At 50.5% G+C, this 18684-nt stretch overlaps 1 protein-coding gene across 1 annotated transcript in view; it reads left to right on the top strand.

The window, feature by feature from the left end:
- The window catches only part of CCDC60 (coiled-coil domain containing 60), a gene marked incomplete at its 5' end in the record, with an annotated part of 45315 nt that overhangs the window by 13303 nt on the left and 13328 nt on the right, over positions 1 to 18684 (top strand). The window contains 2 exons of the mRNA XM_083373400.1: positions 14702 to 14782; positions 15466 to 15551. Coding sequence (XP_083229526.1) covers positions 14702 to 14782; positions 15466 to 15551 — 167 coding nt within the window. The remainder of the gene's footprint in view (positions 1 to 14701; positions 14783 to 15465; positions 15552 to 18684) is intronic.

The raw sequence follows: 18684 nt of genomic DNA, 5'->3' as shown, positions 1-18684 counted from the left end.
CCAGACTCTACTCGAACGCCACCAGGGAAGATGTCTGGACCTCAACTCCCAGAATTCCCCAGCCAGGATTTTTTTTTTTACGACGGGTGGACTTCAACTCCCAGAAGTCCCATGCTGGCTGGGGAATTCGGGGAGCTGTAGTCCACACTTCTTAAAAGTTTGAAAAAAACACTTTAACTTCTTCTCTCCCCCCTCCCCCGTAAGACGAGTTAAAAAAATGCAGTCCAACAGGTGGGGAACAGAGAGACCGGATATCCCTCTCTTTTTTTTTAATTGGGCAAAATATAAAGGTCGTTGCAAAAAAGAAAAAAAAAACCAAGCAGATTCATGCATTCATTCATGCAAAAGCCCTAATAAGCAGGCATATACATAGAATGAAGGCTATGGCTAAGCACATTGATTTGTGCTTTAAATTGTAAGCCGGCCTGAGTCTTCGGAGAAGGGCGGGATATAAATGGGATTAAAATAAAAAAATAAAAATAAAAAAAATGCATTCATTCATTCCTTTGTTGTTGTTTTTTTTTTAAAAAGGGCAAGCAGTCCGGGCGGAAGCAGCTTCAGCAGCTGCTACGGACAGCGCCGAGGGACACACCAGCCCGCGCGCTTGCCTGTTGCGGTTGCCAAGGGCAACAGGAGACGCCATCTCCTCTCTTCCCCCGTCTTCCTTCCAAAGCCGTTGGCCTTGGGAGGGGGCAAGTTAAAGACGGGGGAGCGGGGGCGGAGTGTCTCCAAATTGGGGGGAGGGGGAGGCTGGAAAATGTCTGACTTTCTTTAATGGAAGCCCCCCCTCCCCCAGGCTTAGGCTTATAATGCATTAGGGGAAGTTAGAGAGAGAAGGAAGCCTTTGTAAAGGGGAGGGGGCTGGAGGGAAAAGAGCCCCCAGGTCGGGGGTCATTGGCCTTGAATGGCTTTGGAGTGAGTGGGAGCTCAGGGAAGAGGCCTTGGGGTCTTCGTCTTCTAGAGAGACTCTAAAGGACCTCTTAGGGACTAGTAGCTTGAAAATAAAAATCGGGGAGAGGAGCAAAAGCCAACCAACCTACGGTAATCGTGGCTGCAGGTTTTGGCTGTGAAAACAGGATCTGATAGGAAGGCAGAGTAGTCTTAGGGACTAGGAACTTGGTAGGAGGAAGGAGAAAGAAAGGAAGGGGAGAGGGAGATAGGCATTAAGGTTGTGAATGTCGCAGGCTTGGAAGCAGAGCCGTGGTAGGGAAATTCAGAGAGCTGGCTCCACATTCGATCCAAACTGAGTTTAGATCTCAGTGAAGGTCTCTCATCGTGGCTTATTGGAAAGCCTGGTTTTAATTTCTGGAGCTTTGCAGAGCCCCCAAAGGGAAAGGGGCTGCTAAGCTTGCTTTGTCTAACGGGTTAGCAGTCCCTCTGTCTGAGCTTAGCAGCTTTACTCCCCCTGGGAGGCCAATCAGGAATCCTGGCTTGGATCCCGACAGCCCAACATGCTTGGAGCAATCGTGGTTTGCTTTGATGGGCAGAAAGCCCCCGATTGCCCAAGACAGTGAATCCAAAGAAAGTACTTGCTTGTAGAGTAGTTTGTTAGAAGGACTTGACTCGAGAAATCAATAGCCTATTGATCAATTGATTACTTGGGTTTCTTATTGGAATCCGCCCCTGGGCAACAGAGGCAGGATGCCCCTGAACCCCAAAATTGATCCTCGTTACTTCGTGCTGATCAGACCACTGCCCATCCCTACCCAGAAAGGTTTAAAGATCCAGGCACGGAGCAAAACCATTTACAACTGCTGGGATGTCCCAAGAGAACAAGTATTTCAAGAGAGCTATCATCGGAGAGCCAAACAACTCTCGCAACAGGGGTATTTTACCCCCTGCTGGAAACCCTATCAGGATTTCGGAGACCCCCTTTACCTCGATCCCAGAAAACTCACTCTCTACGGTCTGGGACAGCTACCTCCGGTAAGTGTGCACAGCTCTTGTTAAATCAGCAGTTATCCATTTAAATCAGCAGTTGTCTGTTAAATCAGAAATTATCCATTAAATCAGCAGTTATCCGTTAAATCAGCAGTTATCCGTTAAATCAGCAGTTATCTGGTAAATCAACAGTTATCCGTTAAATCAGCAGTTACCCGTCAGAAGGATTTCTGCCTGCAAGCCTCCCAAAATCACTAATAAAAATGTCTGGAAAGGGTCGTTCGGGCTGGCACTTTGGAAGACACCACAGGAAAGGAACCAGGATGGGGGAGGGAGAAGGAAAAAAAAAACAAAACAAAACCAGACACCAGGTTTCCAGATGGCGACTTGATGGTTCTTCATTATTTTTTATTTTTTTTATTTTAATTCCATTTATATCCCGCCCTTCTCCGAAGACTCAGGGCGGCTTACAAGCTTAGCAGTAGCCTTCATTCTATGCATATGCCTGCTTATTAGGGCTTTCACACACACACACCCCAAGCGGCATTATTACAAAGTCAGCTTAATTGCCCCCAACAATTAGAGGATTGTGCAGACCCAGAAAATTAGTTGAATAAATTGTAGTTTTATTGTGGTCATTTGCCTTCTTTTAGAGCAGACATGTCAAACACAAGGCCCGGGGGCCGGATCCAGCCCACAAAGTGGTTTCATGCGGCCCGCGAAGCCATCCTGGAAACAGTGAGGGAACGGCCCCCTCTGCCTTGGCCCTGGCCCAGAGACCCTCCTTCTGCCAGAGACCCCCAGATCTGTCCCACTCCTACCCAGGCCCCCACAGGCACCCTCGATGCGAAGGATGTAGAGCTGGCCACGCCCACCCAGTAGGCCATACGCACTCTAGCCACGCCCACCCAGTAGGCCACGCCCACCCTGGCCATACCCACCCGGCCCCCTGAGGGCAACCGCAATGCTGATGCGGCCCTCAATGAAATTGAGTTTGACACCCCTGTTTTAGAGAGTCACTGAGACCACTTGGAGGTTTACCCGTGTCCTCAGGGGTCACCTGAGTACTGCAAATGTGTGTGGAGCCTTCGTGGCTGCAGGATGTTTTCTGCCCTGGGTCCCTTCCCTGCTGAAGAGTCATCCCCCAACCGACTCTCAACGACTCTCTAAAAGAAGGCAAATGACCAGCTGATCATTTGTCTGCAAGGAATATAAATCCTTCCATTCCCCCCACCATCCAGTCCGAGCTGAAGAAGCTTCTTGGATGAGAAGCGAAACGTCTTCAAAGAAAAAGAAGGAAGTCCCGTTTTTTCTCTTGAAACAAAAAGCTTCTTTGGGACAACCCTGACCTTGGAGGACTGAGAAGCTCCATAAGTGTTCGCCATAGGTTTTAGCCTCCAGCCCCCCTGATCATCTTTGTTGCTCTTCTCTGCCCTCTTTCTAGCATCCCAACCTCCATTTTTGTATTGTGGGTGACCAGAATTGGATGCAGTTTTTCGACGGTGGTCCCATTAGTGGCAACGATATTGTGGGTGTGGCACTTGGCTGTTGTTACTGCATGCCGTGGATAAATTGACCGCTTTGTGATTTATTTATTTATTTTCCAAAGGCACCTGGGGAGATTTAGGGCTAAAGTAAAACTGAGATCAACAATGGGGATTTTTTTTGGGGGGGGGATTTTTTTTCTGGTCCTTCAGCTTCCTCTATTCCTCTCTATGCTGGACCTGAGTCTCCAGTTTCCTAGCAACTCGGGAAGAAGGATGCCGTTGCGGGATCTTCTCGGGGCTGGGGATCCAGGGGGTGGGTGGGTTTTCCTCACCTGCCATCACTTCTCATCCACCAGTGCTCTCCCAGGGAATCTTTTAAATGATGCCATTTTCTCTCCCTCCCAACGCTGCCTTCTGCCGAGGTTAACTAATAAATGATTCTGTCCGATGAAAATAAAAAAAGGCTGTTTTAAAGGCCTTGTGACAACCAAAGGCCTGGAATTAATGGACCCAGCCTAGAAATTGAAGACGAGGGAATGTTTCAGGCTACCAGACTGCAATTACGACTCTGGATCTGCCCGCAGCTGTCATTACGATCACAAAATGTCAGAAGTGATTATTGTTCTCATTCCGAAGGTCAAATTGCAACGGCAAAAGTAGAGCCAAGTTGCCCGGGTAGGAAAATCCCAAAGTTTTCACTGAGTTTGTCAAGACATTTTGGCACTTTGAACACAGAGCTATCCTGCCGTGCATCGGATGGGCTTCCTAAGTTGAGTCTTCGCTCAGCTTATGTGTTAACTCTTCCTGAGAATCTCTGATTATCCAAGTGTCCGATGGTTACTACATTTCTCCATTTCGGCTCCCAAGGAGCTGGTTTCCTTCCCAACTCCCGGCTGTTCTTTCAAAACCTCGCCGTCCAAATTGTCAGGCTAGAGTCTCGCTCAGGAACAAAACACGGCGGGAAACTCGACAACATTGAAAAATGTAAGATGACAAGATCCCCCTGGCACCATATCCTCACACAGCAGCTGGTCTAGCCTCAGAAAAAAGAACACAACTGCATCGGCTTCAGCACCAGATCCTTTAATTAATGTCACTAATGGTAAGCCCAATCAGGCAAAGTCACTTTGTGGCCACTTGCAAGGAGACACAAAAGAGCCACAACAACAACAACAACAAAATGAGGTGCTACAAAGAGGGGGTGTGTGTGTCAATTTATTTTCCAAAGCCCCAGAAAGCAGGACAAGAAGCAACAGATGGAAAATAATCAAGGAGAGAAGCAACCTAGAACTAAGAAGGAATTTCCTAACAGGGAGAGCAATTAAGTGGAAAGGCTTGCCTTCAGAAGTTGTGGATGCTCCAACACTGGAGGCCTTCAAGAAGAGATTGGAGTGGAATAAGGTAGAGGACAGGAAGGCCTGGAGGAATGTTGTCCATAGGGTCGCGATGGGTCGGACACGACTTCGCAGCTAACAACAACAACAACAACAAGGTCTCCTATCTTGGGTAGTGGGTGGACTAGAAGACCTCTAAGATCTCCAACCATTCAAACAGTTGGTGGAGATGAGTGTGGCCAATCTAGAGAAAAGAAGAACTAGGGGTGACATGATAGCAGCCTTCCAATATCTCAGGGGCTGCCCCAAAGAAGAGCGGGTCAAGCACCAGAAGGCAGGGCAAGAAGCAACGGATGGAAACTAGTCAAGGAGAGAAGCAACCTGGAACTAAGGAGGAATTTCCTGACAGTGAGAAGACTTAGTCAGGGGAACGACTTGCCGCCAGAAGTTGTGGGTGCTCCAACACTGGAGGTTTTCAAGAAGAGATTGGACAGCCGTTTGTCCAGAATGGTATAAGGACTCCTGCTTGAGCAGGGGGCTGGACGAGAAGACCTCCAAGGTCCCTTCCAACTCTGTTGTTCTGTTCTGTTCTGTTCTGTTCTGTTCTAACCGCCAGTGACAGGCTGCGGGACTTTGCCGCGAAAAGTGGAAAACACTTTTTCAACAAGTTCCAGGAGAAAGTGATGGGGTTGGTGCCAGTTAATAACTCTTATAAAAGAAGTACCAGGTGCCCAATTCAACAGGGCACTAGGCAATAAAGTCTGAGTCCAGAAGTTAAGGAGTTTGTCTCTGTCTCTGTTTTTCTAGTTCTCTGACTCTCATTTTCTCTCTCTTGTTCTCTCTCTCTTTCGTTCTGTCTCTGTCTCTTGTTCTCTCTGTCTCATTTTCTCACTCTCTTCTCATTCTCTCTCTTTCTCTCGTTCTGTCTGGATCTCTCATTTTTTCTTCTCATTCTGTTTCTCTCTAGTTCTCTCTCTCTCTCTCTCTCTCTCTCTCTCTCTCTCTCTCTCTCTCTCTCTCTCTCTCTCTCTCTCTCTCTCTTTAAAAGCATGGCTATGCAAGGGATGGGGTGGGGGGAAACCTGGTGTTTTTCAGATACTACAGTTGGAAGGGTGAATAAGACCAAGGGCGAATCAAATAACTCCGAAATTCTTCTCAGCCTAAATTTAAGTAAGACTTTAATTGGATTTATGTCGGAAACAGCTCCTGCGTTTTATAAGCAGCAATCCAATTACCGCACAGCAGCTCTATTAATGTTTGTTCACAGTATTCCAGAAGTAGGCAGGCCGAGGACCAAGAGGCAGCAGCTCTGCATGTTCTTAGAAGAGGGGAGAAAAGATCTGGTCAGAATGAAGACACAATGCAACAAACCAACCATGCTGATGTTGGTGTATGCAGAGCAGAGAGGATTTCCCCCTTATCAGCATGGTTGCCAACATCTCCCTGGCTTATTGTTTTAACAGTATTCCTTAGAAACTATTTTTAGACTGCCATTAGGCATGAAATCCTCCCACGGGAGCGGATAATTATAGAAAAAATAATAATATTACCCAGGACGCTTCTGGGCATTGCAAGGAATAAAAAGAGACCTTTTAGACTGTTCTGGTTAAGAGGCTCCTAGGTCAGCCGAACCAGGAAAAATAAAATTTAAACCCTGCCACAGACCAAGATTAACAAGCATTTGAGCTTGGCAAGCAGAATCCAGATGGCGGCTTTGCGTTGGAAGATAAAAATTTGGGGCAGATCTGCTGTAGGGCCCCTGAAAAAAATAAAAGAGCCTGAACATAAGATAGCCAAATTCTTCACCAAAGACACCAGACATTTATCTGTTTTCTCCATAGGAAGAAATGTGTTTTAACAGGGAACTGGAAGAATTGTGGGTGCTCCATCACTGGAGGCTTTTAAGAAGAGATTGGTCCGCCATTTGCCTGAAACGGCTCTATTCTGATTGATCGATCAATTTTGCTCTTCGTCACTTCTTGTACCTTTTTGATCTGCACCCAACCCACTCCCCTTTTTCGTTTTTACGTTCTTCCTTGCGGTTTTTCTCTTATTCTAGCTTCATAGAGCCAGTGGCATTCTTGCCCACCAGAATTCATGGGAGAGACTGATCCAGAGCATCTTATTCAACGGGAGTTGTTTTTTTCCCCCCGGCCTTTCTGACAGAAGCCTAGTTTGAGCCCTCAAAGGCTTTGGGTGAATTTTTCAAGCTGATCTAATTCATTTCATGTTTTTTTGCGTCTGCTGATTTGCTACTTTAATTAAGCTTTTGTATTTCTTAGAGGCGTGAGGATTTAGCAAAAATAAATCTGAATGCCAGGGAGAGAGAGAGAGAGAGAGAGAGAGAGAGAGAGAGAGAGAGAGAGAAATTCGACAGACAGACATTAGCAATTAACATTAATAATACGTACTTTAAGAGTCTCTTGAGAAAATGTACAGTGTTAAGTTTGAAATCTCTCGCCGAAACAGGCAAAATATAATACCTTTTATTCCTTTTCAATTAACAAACCGTACGTGGAATACGGTCTCTGCCATCGTACTGAATCGCCAATGAGTTTCCATGATAAAGTAAAACTCAGCGCAGGTAACCGTTGACTTACAACTATTCATTTCGGCCAGTTCAGGGCTGGCTGGGGAATTCTGGGAGTTGAAGTTCACACGTCTTAAAGTTGCCAAGTTTGAAAAACATCTTTCTTTGAGTCAAGTTGCTTGTAAGTTCTGCAGCCTTTGCTGGCTTTATATACTCTCTCTCTCTCTCTCTCTCTCTGTCTCTCTCTCTCTCTCTGTCTCTCTCTCTCTCTCTCTCTCTCTCTCTGTTTGTGTGTGTGTGTGTGTGTGTGTGTGTGTGTGAGTGTGTGTGTGTGTGTGTGTGTATGGCTTTCAGCAATGATAAAAGGAAGATTCTTTTTAAAAACAAAAACCAAAGAGTTGGAAGATGGAACGAGTGATCTGATCTAGTCAATAAGGGCATGAGTGCAGACCCTGAAACATTTGATGTCTCTCTTTTCTTCCCCCCTCTCCATTAAAAGATCTCAGAACTGCTCATAATCAAAAGAGTAAACATTGCAGCCTTAGATCAAAGATTAAAGCGAACACTGAAAACGGTCACTTAGTCCAGACAGAAGAAGTGGGAAGACTTGTCGATAACACAACAAAATCAAGACAGGCGGGAAAGCTGCATGTGGGTTGGCTGGTGGATGAAAGTTTACATCTAGCAGGCAACATTAATATATGTACCGGCAGCATCGCGTGGGGGATAGAGCTCTCTTCCTAAACCGTGGGATGGTCGGGCACATCTAGACAGGAAGATAGAATCCAAACCATGTAATCTAAACCATTGGCCCTGTGACCGGCTTCAGACATTCAGACCCTTGGTTTAACTGTGATCTAGTGACTAAACCATTATTCCAGGGCTGAGGGATAGATGAGCTTCATCCAGTCCTGACGGAATCAATTACGTTTTGCCACCGGCCGATCCTTTTTACGCGAATGTTACAGCCTCTACTTTGCCTTCACGTTGCCTGTTAAGACAACTGGTAGGGTGAGAGTTGTGATGTGTTGCGAAGGACGCCCACACAGATCTGCTTCAGGACGCAGCTATGTTTGACGAGAAGGACAGGAACAAATGCGAGGATAATCGCTTCCACTTTTCTCTTGCTTGGGGCATGCTTGGGGTTCTCCAAGCTTAGAGAACACCAAGAACACCGCAATTCAACCATGAGTGCCACATAAATCTCCCTTCTCCTTCATCCTTTCTCCCTTTCTCCTCCTCCTCCTCCTTCTCAATCTTAATTTTCTTCCCTCCTTCCTCCCTCCCTCCCATTCATCCTATTTTCTCCTTCCTTCCTTCCTTCCTTCCTTCCTTCCTTCCTTCCTTCCTTCCTTCCTTCCTTCCTTCCTTCAAAATATTATGGAAAACGCATGACCAAAGATTTTTCTCTCCGTGTTCTGTAGCCAAGTTTATAATTAGCAGCCACTCTCTTTAAAAAAAAAAAACAGCTGCTGCTAAAGGATCTGATGCCCGGGAATCTTCATAACATTCCGTCAACTAAGAGACGCCAAAGGCTTCCTTGCTGCCCTACAGAATCCCTTTCCAGATTATAACTTGGATGTGTTTAGAACCACGTTTGTCAACCTTGGCAACTTTTAAGCTGTGTGGACCTCAACTTTTTTTTTTTTTTTTTTTTTTTTTTCCTGCTCCAAAGATGGCGGACGCGCTGGGGAGAGCTCCGTAGCCCCCAACGGTAAGGCGTCCCCCAGGAGCCCCCCAGGGATGTCAGCGGACCCCTGGGGTGGGGCCAAAAATTCGGGCAGATGAGCTGGGCAATGGTGCCACCTGCTGCCTCCCGAAACAGCTGCTGGGGTGCCGGGACACCTCCGCCTCGTCACCTGGGCCGTTGGCAGCCGTTATAAGCGGGGGCCAGCGCCTCTGCCCTGCCTCTACCAATGTTCATGCTGCCGGGCAGGGGCGGCGTCTCCGCGGATCAGCTGTGCGGCGGAGGCGCCCTCAGGCATCCAGGAGAGACCGGAGGCTCTGCTCTGCCCGGCCCCCTGATCGACTCCTGACTGGCTCCCGGGCGGCAACGGCGTCTCCGCAGATCAGCTGTGCGGCGGAGGCGCCTTCAGGCATCCAGGAGGGGCCGGAGGCTCTGCTCTGCCCCGGCCCCCTGATCGACTCCTGACCGGCTCCCGGGCGGCAACGGCGTCTCCGCAGATCAGCTGTGCGGCGGAGGCACCTTCAGGCATCCAGAAGGGGCCGGAGGCTCTGCTCTGCCCCGGCCCCCTGATCGGCTCCTGACCGGCTCCCGGGCGGCAGCGGCGTCTCCGTGGGCCAGCTGTGCGGCGGAGGCGCCTTCAGGCATCCAGGAGGGGCCGGAGGCTCTGCTCTGCCCCGGCCCCCTGATCGACTCCTGACCGGCTCCCGGGCGGCAATCGGCGTCTCCGCAGATCAGCGGTGCGGCGGAGGCGCCTTCAGACATCCAGGAGGGGCCGGAGGCTCTGCTCTGCCCCGGCCCCCTGATCGGCTCCTGACCGGCTCCCGGGCGGCAGCGGCGTCTCTGCGGACCAGCTGTGCGGCGGAGGCGCCTTCAGCGGCGGTGGCAACGACTCCCAAGCCCCAGCTCGGTCGCCTATTCGGGGAGCCGGCAGCCACGATGGCAGTGGCGGCAGGGCTTCCCCAGGCCCGCCCCCTGGCCCTTGGCGGGCATCCAGGAGGGGCCGGAGGCTCTGCTCTGCCCCGGCCCCCTGACCGGCTTCCAGGCGACTGCGGCAACATCTCTGCCCTGCCCCAACCCCCCGTACCTGTTCGACTCCGGCGGCTTCCCCAAGCGACCAACGGAGGCGCTGCAGACCACCTGGGTAGCGGAGGCGGCGGCATCGTCGGCAGCGGCGACGGCGAGTACCCCGTGGGGCCCTAGCCTTTCATCTCCCCACGGGCCCGAACACCGGCGGGGGCAGTGGCGATGGGGCGCCTCTAACCCGCCCCCGAGCCGCTGCAACTGCTGCAGCCATCCAGAGTGGGGCCGGTGCCTCCATCCTCGGCTCCCTATTATGCCTCCCTGGACAACAGCGACGTCAGGGATGTTCAGGAAAGACCCCGCGGATCAAATGGAGCAGCTAGGTGGCGGAAGAGACAGCCGCAGCAACCGGGACTGGAGTCGTTGCCCTGCTTCGACCTCCTGGCCTGCTCCTGATCAACGGCGGCTTCTCCCTGGGAACAAGGAGATGCCGCAGGCCGGCTGTACGGACCCGATCGACCACCACCGAGGGGCCTTTGACAGCGGCGCTAAACTTCTCCAGGCCCCGGTCACCCAATCTCACCGAAACCCCCTCGACGGCAGCACCACTAGATGCGGCGGGGCGTCCACGGCCCGCACCCTGGGTGCCGAAACAATCTCCGTGCCGATCAACACCCCTAAAGACGCCAGGATGCAGCTGATTGTTGGAGATGACGGCGACCAGACAACCGAGGCCATCAACATCTGGCCTCTTCCAGCTCCGAACCCCCCCCCCTGCCCTCCCTCGCCCCACAGGACATGATGGGCCTGGGTGCAAGCCACGGTGGCAGAGTGGCCTGTCCTACACCTGCAGCCCCATAGAGGTGAGAGCTCTATGGGGTATGCTTCACCCAGAGTGGGTCCTGGACCACCCCCAGAAGCAGAATCACAACCCATCGTGAGAGGATGGGGGAGTGGCCTGCTTCTGCGGTTCACCCAGCCAAGTGGCAGTGGCTGGGTGACGGTCCAGATACCCACCTACCCGACTAGACCCTCCTTCTAATGCTCCACCCAGGGGACCGCCTTCCCAATGCTACCCGATGCTCCCTATGCATCTTCAATATTCTTGCATAGACCTTCTCGCCCTCAGGAGTTCCCCCCTCTCCTGGGTTCGTCCTGCCTTCATTACATCAAACCTCGATGACGGGCCCGACCTTTGGGCCTCTGAGAGATGGCCAGGCAGGGTCAGGGGCCTCCATTACAAGACCAACAAGAGGCCCCTGGTTAAGTTTCTTGTTAAGTTTTTTGTTGGGTTAGGGAGGGGGGCGGGAAAAGAGTATGGCTGCTCGGGAAAGGCAGGCCTTCCGAGTGCCATAACGCAGGCCAGGCTTGGTGAGAAACGAGGACCAGTCGCCGACAATATCCGAAGGTGCACTGACGAACATCCTATTCCCAGGATGGTGGGGAACGGCAGAAGGTGCACAAACAGAGGGCCGCATCATCACCGGGAGTGTCATCTCCGCTCTGTACAAGCGGTGAGACGCTCCGACCCTCTGTACTTCCCCGGAGGACCCGGGAGCGAAGGTGTGCAGCCTCCTATGCTGAGGCTGGTCTACCTGAATGCCAGGTCCGTAGCTAACAAGGCACATCTTGTTCGTGACCTAGTGGAGAGCGAGCACGCGGACCTGGCTTGCATCACGGAAACCTGGCTGGGCCAAGAGGGTGGTGTCCCTCTAGTTGACCTCTGCCCGCCAGGTTTCCAGGTGCTGCACCAGCCTCGGACCCACGGGAGGGGCGGGGGAGTGGCAGTTATCATCAGGGAATCCCTTAGCCCGCGAGAGATCACCGTCCCTCAGATGGTCGGGTGTGAGTCTCTCCTACTGAGATACGGCCCGGGAGCGCAGTTGGGCCTGCTGCTAGCATACCTACCACCTAATCGTGCAGCAGCAGCCCTGCCCGAGCTACTCGATGTCCTCTCAGGGTTGGTGGTTGAATTCCCAAGACTCATGGTCTTGGGCGACTTTAACCTACCGTCCCTGGGAGGATCGTCCGATCTGGCTCGGGAGTTCATGGCTTCCATGACGGCCATGGACCTGTCGCAAATAATTTCTGGACCGACTCATGAGAGAGGCCACACCCCAGACTTAGTGTTCTTGTCTGGACGGTGGCGCGATGATTTCGGTGGGGGTGCCACGACTGTTATGCCCCTGTCATGGACCGATCATCACCTCGTGCGGCTAGACTTCCCCTTTGCCACCCCCCGCCGTGGGTGCACGGTGCCAACCAGATGGTACCGCCCTAGGCGCCTAATGGACCCTGATAGGTTCCAGGCAGCGCTTGGGGACGCACATGCACTCCCTGCTCACAGCTCGGCGGATGCCTTAGTGGAAGCCTGGGAGAAGGCAGCCACGGAGGCTCTGGACCGAGTTGCACCCATGCGGCCTCTGACCCGGCGCAGATCCCAGCGAGCCCCATGGTTCACCGCGGAGCTCCGGGAAATGAAGCGTCGGAGACGGGGCCTAGAGAGCCGTTGGAGATCCAGTCGATCCGAATCCGACCGATTGCGATTAAGAAGCCTCACCAGGTCTTATCTCGCTGCGATAAGGGTGGCAAAATCCAACTACTTTTCCACCCTCATCGCGTCCGCAGATAATCGCCCGGCTGCCTTGTTCAGGGTGACTCGCTCCCTACTGAACCAAGAGGTGAGGGAGGAACCCTTGCAGGGTCGAGCCGAGGAATTCGGTCAATATCTGCTGGATAAAATTGCTCGGATCCGAACCGGCCTGGACTCCAACTGGGCTGAGTTGGAAGAACAAGACATGGACAGTCTTGTCGACGTCACCTGGGAGGAATTTGATCCTGTGACTCCCAAGGAAGTGGACAGGATTATGAGGAGGTTGAGCTCCTCCACATGCTTACTGGACCCGTGCCCTTCCTGGCTGGCATATGCAGCTCGAGAGGGGACACGAGGCTGGTTCCTGGCGGTCATCTCCGCTTCTCTGAGTGAGGGTCACTTCCCCACCGCCTTGAAGGAGGCGGTGGTGAGACCTCTCCTCAAGAAGCCCACCTTGGACCCATCCTCATTGAATAACTTTCGTCCAGTCTCCAATCTTCGCTTCCTTGCGAAGGTTGTTGAGAGCGTGGTGGCGCACCAACTCCCTCAGATCCTGGACGAAGCGGTTTATCTAGACCCGTACCAATCGGGCTTCAGGCCGGGGTACAGCACGGAGACGGCATTGGTCGCTCTGATAAATGATCTCTGGAGAGCCCGGGACAGGGGCCATTCCTCTGTCCTAGTCTTATTAGACCTCTCGGCGGCTTTCGATACCATCGACCATGGTATCTTGCTGCGACGCCTCAGGGGACTGGGAGTGGGAGGCACGGTTCTGCGCTGGTTCTCCTCCTTTCTCCAGGGTCGCTCGCAGTCGGTGTTGGCAGGAGGACAGAGGTCGACCCCGAGGCCTCTCGCTTGCGGAGTACCTCAGGGGTCGGTCCTCTCGCCTCTCCTGTTCAACATCTACATGAAACCGCTGGGCGAGATCATTCGCAGCTTTGGAGTAGGGTACCATCAGTATGCTGATGACACCCAGCTTTTCATCTCAACTCCAAACAACATCAGTGATGCCCTCGACGTGATGTCCCGCTGCCTGAAAGCGGTCCGGGAATGGATGGGGAGGAACAGGCTTCAACTGAACCCGGACAAGACTGAATGGCTGTACGTACCGGCTAGCCAGGATACTCAGAACATCCCATCCCTTAACATCGGGGACGAGTTACTACCCCCTGTTGATAGGGCCCGCAACCTGGGTGTCCTCCTTGACTCGCAGCTCTCCCTGGAAGATCACATAGGAGCTGTGACCAAGGGGGCCTTCTCCCGGGTTCGACTAGTTCGCCAATTACGGCCTTATCTGGACCTGGATGCCTTACGTACAGTCACCCATGCTCTTGTGACCTCTCGCCTAGACTACTGTAACGCTCTCTACTTGGGGCTGCCCTTGAGATCCACTCGGAAGCTTCAACTGGTGCAAAGTGCAGCGGCGCGGACACTCTTGGGAGCCTCCCGATACTCCCATATCACACCTCTCCTCCGTGCGCTACACTGGCTTCCGGTTGCCTTCCGTGTGAAGTTCAAGGTGCTGACAATGACATACAAAGCCCTACATGGCATGGGTCCGGACTACCTGCGGGAGCACCTTCTGCCAATGTCAACGCCCCACCGTCCTGTGCGCTCCCACAGAGAGGGCCTCCTCAGGGTGCCACCGCTCAAGGAATGTCGGCTGGTGGCCCCCAGGGGGAGGGCATTCTCAGTGGGTGCGCCAGCCCTCTGGAACAGCTTGCCAACCGAAATCCGGATGGCCCCCGACCTCCGCACCTTCCGGCGCGAATTAAAAACTTACCTGTTCCAGCAGTCCGGCCTGGCCTGATAGCTCTTATTGGGGTCCCAATTTGTATTTTACTATTGTTTGTTTTTCACTACGGTTCATTCTGTATGCCTATCTTATTCTGTACACCGCCCTGAGTCCCTCGGGAGAAGGGCGGTTTATAAAAACAAATAAATAAATAAATAAATAAATAAACTTCCAGAATTCCCCCAGCCAGCATTCTTCTGGAAGTTGGAAGTCCCAGCCAGCTTAAAGCTGCTAAGGTTGGGCTTTCGAAACGCTTGTTTCTATTTTGCACGATCAGGATCAGGCCCTGGATGATTTTCTCGGGGGGGGGGGTTTCTCACGAGATTCTTTACCCCGAGACCATGTCTCAGCCTACCTGTTGCCTCTCATTTCAGGATCTCTACAAAGAGGAAGTTGCTCTGGAAGAATTAGCCGAACCGTTGGAAACCGAGTTTTTCAAGAAGTCGAAACCAAAGGTAAACCCGTCACGTTTTGGGTTAGGCTCAATTGGATTAGGTCGTAAGTTTATTTATTTTATTAATCAGATTTCTATACCGCCCTATTCCCGAAGGACTCAGGGCGGTTTACAGGGCAAAGTTAAAAACAGTTAAAACAGTACAAAAGTTAGAATACAGTTAAAATTAAAATAGAGTCGAATTAACGTTAGCCCGAATTTAAAATTTAATTTAAAATTTAAAAATTTAAAACCCCTCAGTCCAGGCCAGATAAATCAAACCACCAGGTTTTTAGGTCCCGGCGAAACGAACGAAGGTCGGGGGGCGGTCCGGGGTTCCACGGGCAGCTGGTTCCAGAGGGCAGGTGCCCCCACAGAGAAGGCCCTCCCCCTGGGGATCACCCGCCGGCACTCCCTGACCGGAGGCACCCTAAGGAGGCCCTCCCTGTGGGAGCGCACAGGACGATGGGAGATCGATGCCGGCAGCAGGTGCTCCCTCAGATATCTGTACTCGCTTCTCAAATTCAGTTTTCTTTCCTTTTTTTTTAAGCTTCCAGAATTTAGGAAGAGAGAGAGGAGACATGTTGAGTATAGACGCTTCTTCGGGTTATTTGTGGTTACTCCCTTCTTCCCGAAGTCGAGGGAAATGAAAGGGATGGTTATTCCGAGCTACACTTTCACGTCAGCTGGCATTTGTTTACTTAGCTCCCGGAACCAGAGAAGAAACTTCTGCCGATTCGACATATAGAGAAGGATTTGAGGACCCTCCCCAGAGACCTCGTTCACATGAGGTAGGAAAACGCCGCACGGTTATGCACAGAAAACTAACCTTGAAGTATGAACAAAAGTACCATGTCCCGGTCTCTCTCCCTCTTTTCATTACTTTTTCTGAGAGCATCAAACAAAGGAAGTGAAAGGCTTATCGTTACACCTGGTAGGACTTATCTAAGCCCCCTGAAGAAATGTGGAGAGCCATGGGGAGGGTCTTGAAACTTTAATGCGCCCGTCTGAAAACTGAACATAGGCTTTTGAATGAACATATGTTGATCCAACCATTCCCCACTTGACCGCTAAACATATAGTGGTCTAGTGGTTAAGGCACCAAGCTAGAAGACTGGAGACCATGAGTTCTAGTTCTGCCTTAGGCATGAAAGCCAGTTGGCTGGCTTTGAGCCAATCACCAGGAGATGGTGAGTTCTAGTTCTGCCTTAGGCATGAAAGCCAGTTGGGTGACTTTGAGCCAATCACCAGGAGACGGTGAGTTCTAGTTCTGCCTTAGGCATGAAAGCCAGTTGGGTGACTTTGAGCCAATCACCAGGCGACGGTGAGTTCTAGTTCTGCCTTAGGTATGAAAGCCAGTTGGGTGACTTTGAGCCAATCACTAGGAGACAGAGAGTTCTAGTTCTGCCTTAGGCATGAAAGCCAGTTGGGTGACTTTGAGCCAATCACCAGGAGACGGTGAGTTCTAGTTCTGCCTTAGGTATGAAAGCCAGTTGGGTGACTTTGAGCCAATCACTAGGAGACAGAGAGTTCTAGTTCTGCCTTAGGCATGAAAGCCAGTTGGGTGACTTTGAGCCAATCACCAGGAGACGGTGAGTTCTAGTTCTGCCTTAGGCATGAAAGCCAGTTGGGTGACTTTGAGCCAATCACTAGGAGGTCATGAGTTCTAGTTCTGCCTTAGCCATGAAAGCCAGCTAGGTGATTTTGGGTGACTCTCTCACGCAACCTGCCAGGGTTATTGTTGTGGGGGAAACAGGAGGAAGAAAGCATGCTGCATACATTCGTCCCTTTCAGTTATTTGTAAAAATAATAAAGGCAGGATGTAAAATAAATAAAAATAACTAAATACAGGGAGGGCTTCCTACGATAGGCGATGCTGTTGCAGTAGGAAAATGGCCTTCATCAGTAGCCCTTGGAAGGTTGCTTAGACAGATGGAAAGCGCCATCAACCTGATCCTTGGATGAGATGGCTGCTTTGGTTCTCCATTCACACGTTAATTAGAACACCAGATGCTCCTTCTTCCTTTTTTGTCCCCCCCAGCTCAGACATCAAATATTCTATCAGTCCAAGTGGCAGGCTTCCCTACGGTCGGTTCACTAACAGCCTGCTGCAAAAAATAAACCTTGGCAAGCCGTCACTGCCAGCCACAGCGGGGCACATGTACCGAAACAGGCCTTCCCCCGTCGATTGTAATTATCCGTTGTGGTAGAGTGGGAGGGAATTTGAAATGCAGCATGTTTCCAGGGGCGTTTTTATCGATTTATCCAATTATGTTTTCATTGGCTTTTCTTTTTCTTTTTTCCTGTGACATTGGGGATCCCTAACCCTAAACCAAACCCTAACCCTAACTCTATTCTGTTCTGTTCTATTCTTTCCATATTCTATTCTATTCTATTCTATTCTATTCTATTCTATTCTATTCTATTCTATTCTATTCTATTCTATTCTATTCTATTCTATTCTATTCTATTCTATTCCCATGTCTATTCTATTCTATTCTATTCTATTCTATTCTATTCTATTCTATTCTATTCTATTCTATTCTATTCTATTCTATTATCTATTCTATTCTATTCCCATGTCTATTCTATTCTCTTTCCATACTCTGTTCTATTCTATTCTATTCCGTTCTATTCTATTCTATTCTATTCTATTCTATTCTATTCTATTCTATTCTATTCTCTTTCCATACTCTGTTCTATTCTATTCTATTCTATTCTATTCTATTCTATTCTATTCTATTCTATTCTATTCTATTCTATTCCTTTCCATTATTCTATTCTATTCTAAATTTCTACCCCAAATATCATAAACCATCACTAAGAACTCAGAGCAGTATTTCCCAAGTTTTTTTTCCTTCTATTCGAAAGGGTGGTGGACCGCTGCTCTAAGCCTCTTCCCTATGAATCTCTTGCTTGTTTCCTTTGCCCACGGATCCTCTTTGCACCTAACCCTATAGACCTGATTATTGACGGAGAGTTTCGCCACAAAAGGACCGCGGCAGGAAGCCCATAGAGGCAGCAACGGATGCTGCTCTTTGGGATACCTGCAGCTACTAGGTTTCTGCTGTAGCTCGTGCTTAGGAATGCCAGTTGCTTGGAAACGAGAATCCCACTGTCTATTCCATCTCCCCCTTTGCTGTTTGGACACCCCTGCTTTTATCCGGATGCCTTTTGCCGTCAGCTTGGAGATCTGCAAAATTCTCTTAGCGGAAACGGGAAAAATGTCTTTTCCTGGGAATGCTGGATCACATTACTCAGGCGTCTGGGTGGGGTGGGAGACTTAGAATAACAGAGTCAGAAGGGGCCCTGTAGGTCATCTAGTCCAACCCCGTTCAAGCAGAGGACCCTCTACCACTTCTGACAAGTGACTGTCCAGTCTCTTCGTGAAAGCCTCCAGCAATGAAGCGCCCATAACTTCTAAAGGTAAGCCATCCCACTGGTTGATTGTCCTCAGTGTTAGGAAGTTTCTCCTTAGTTCTGGGTTGCTTCTCTCCTTGATCAGTTTCCAATCGTTGATCCTTGTCTGCCCTTCAGGTCCTTTGGAAAAAAGGTTGTGACGACCCCTCACATATCGGAACACCGCTGTCATGTCACTGCTTGGTCCTTCTTGTCACTAACTAGCCATGCCCAGTTCCTGTAACCGTTCTTCATGTTTTAGCCTCCAGGCCCCTGATCCTCTTTGTTGCTCTTCTCTGCACTCTTTCCTCTTTTTTTTATATAGTGGGTTGACCAAATACTGGATGCAGTATTCTAGGTGTGGCCTTACTAAGGCTTTCCGGAGCGGAGAAAACACGTGTGTCTGCCATCAGTCATAAAAGGAGCTGCTATTTTAGGATGCTGCTTGCTGTTACTTTTACCCCAGGGTTGAGTGCGCTAAAATTTCATTCTTAGGAACCAGTTGGAATTTAGCGCCTCAGCGAA

The sequence above is a fragment of the Vipera ursinii genome, assembly GCF_947247035.1.
Source record: "Vipera ursinii genome assembly, chromosome: 14".
Classification (NCBI taxonomy): domain Eukaryota; kingdom Metazoa; phylum Chordata; class Lepidosauria; order Squamata; family Viperidae; genus Vipera; species Vipera ursinii.
The sequence above is the reverse complement of the archived record's forward strand: the minus strand, read 5'-3'. Positions and strand labels throughout refer to the sequence as shown.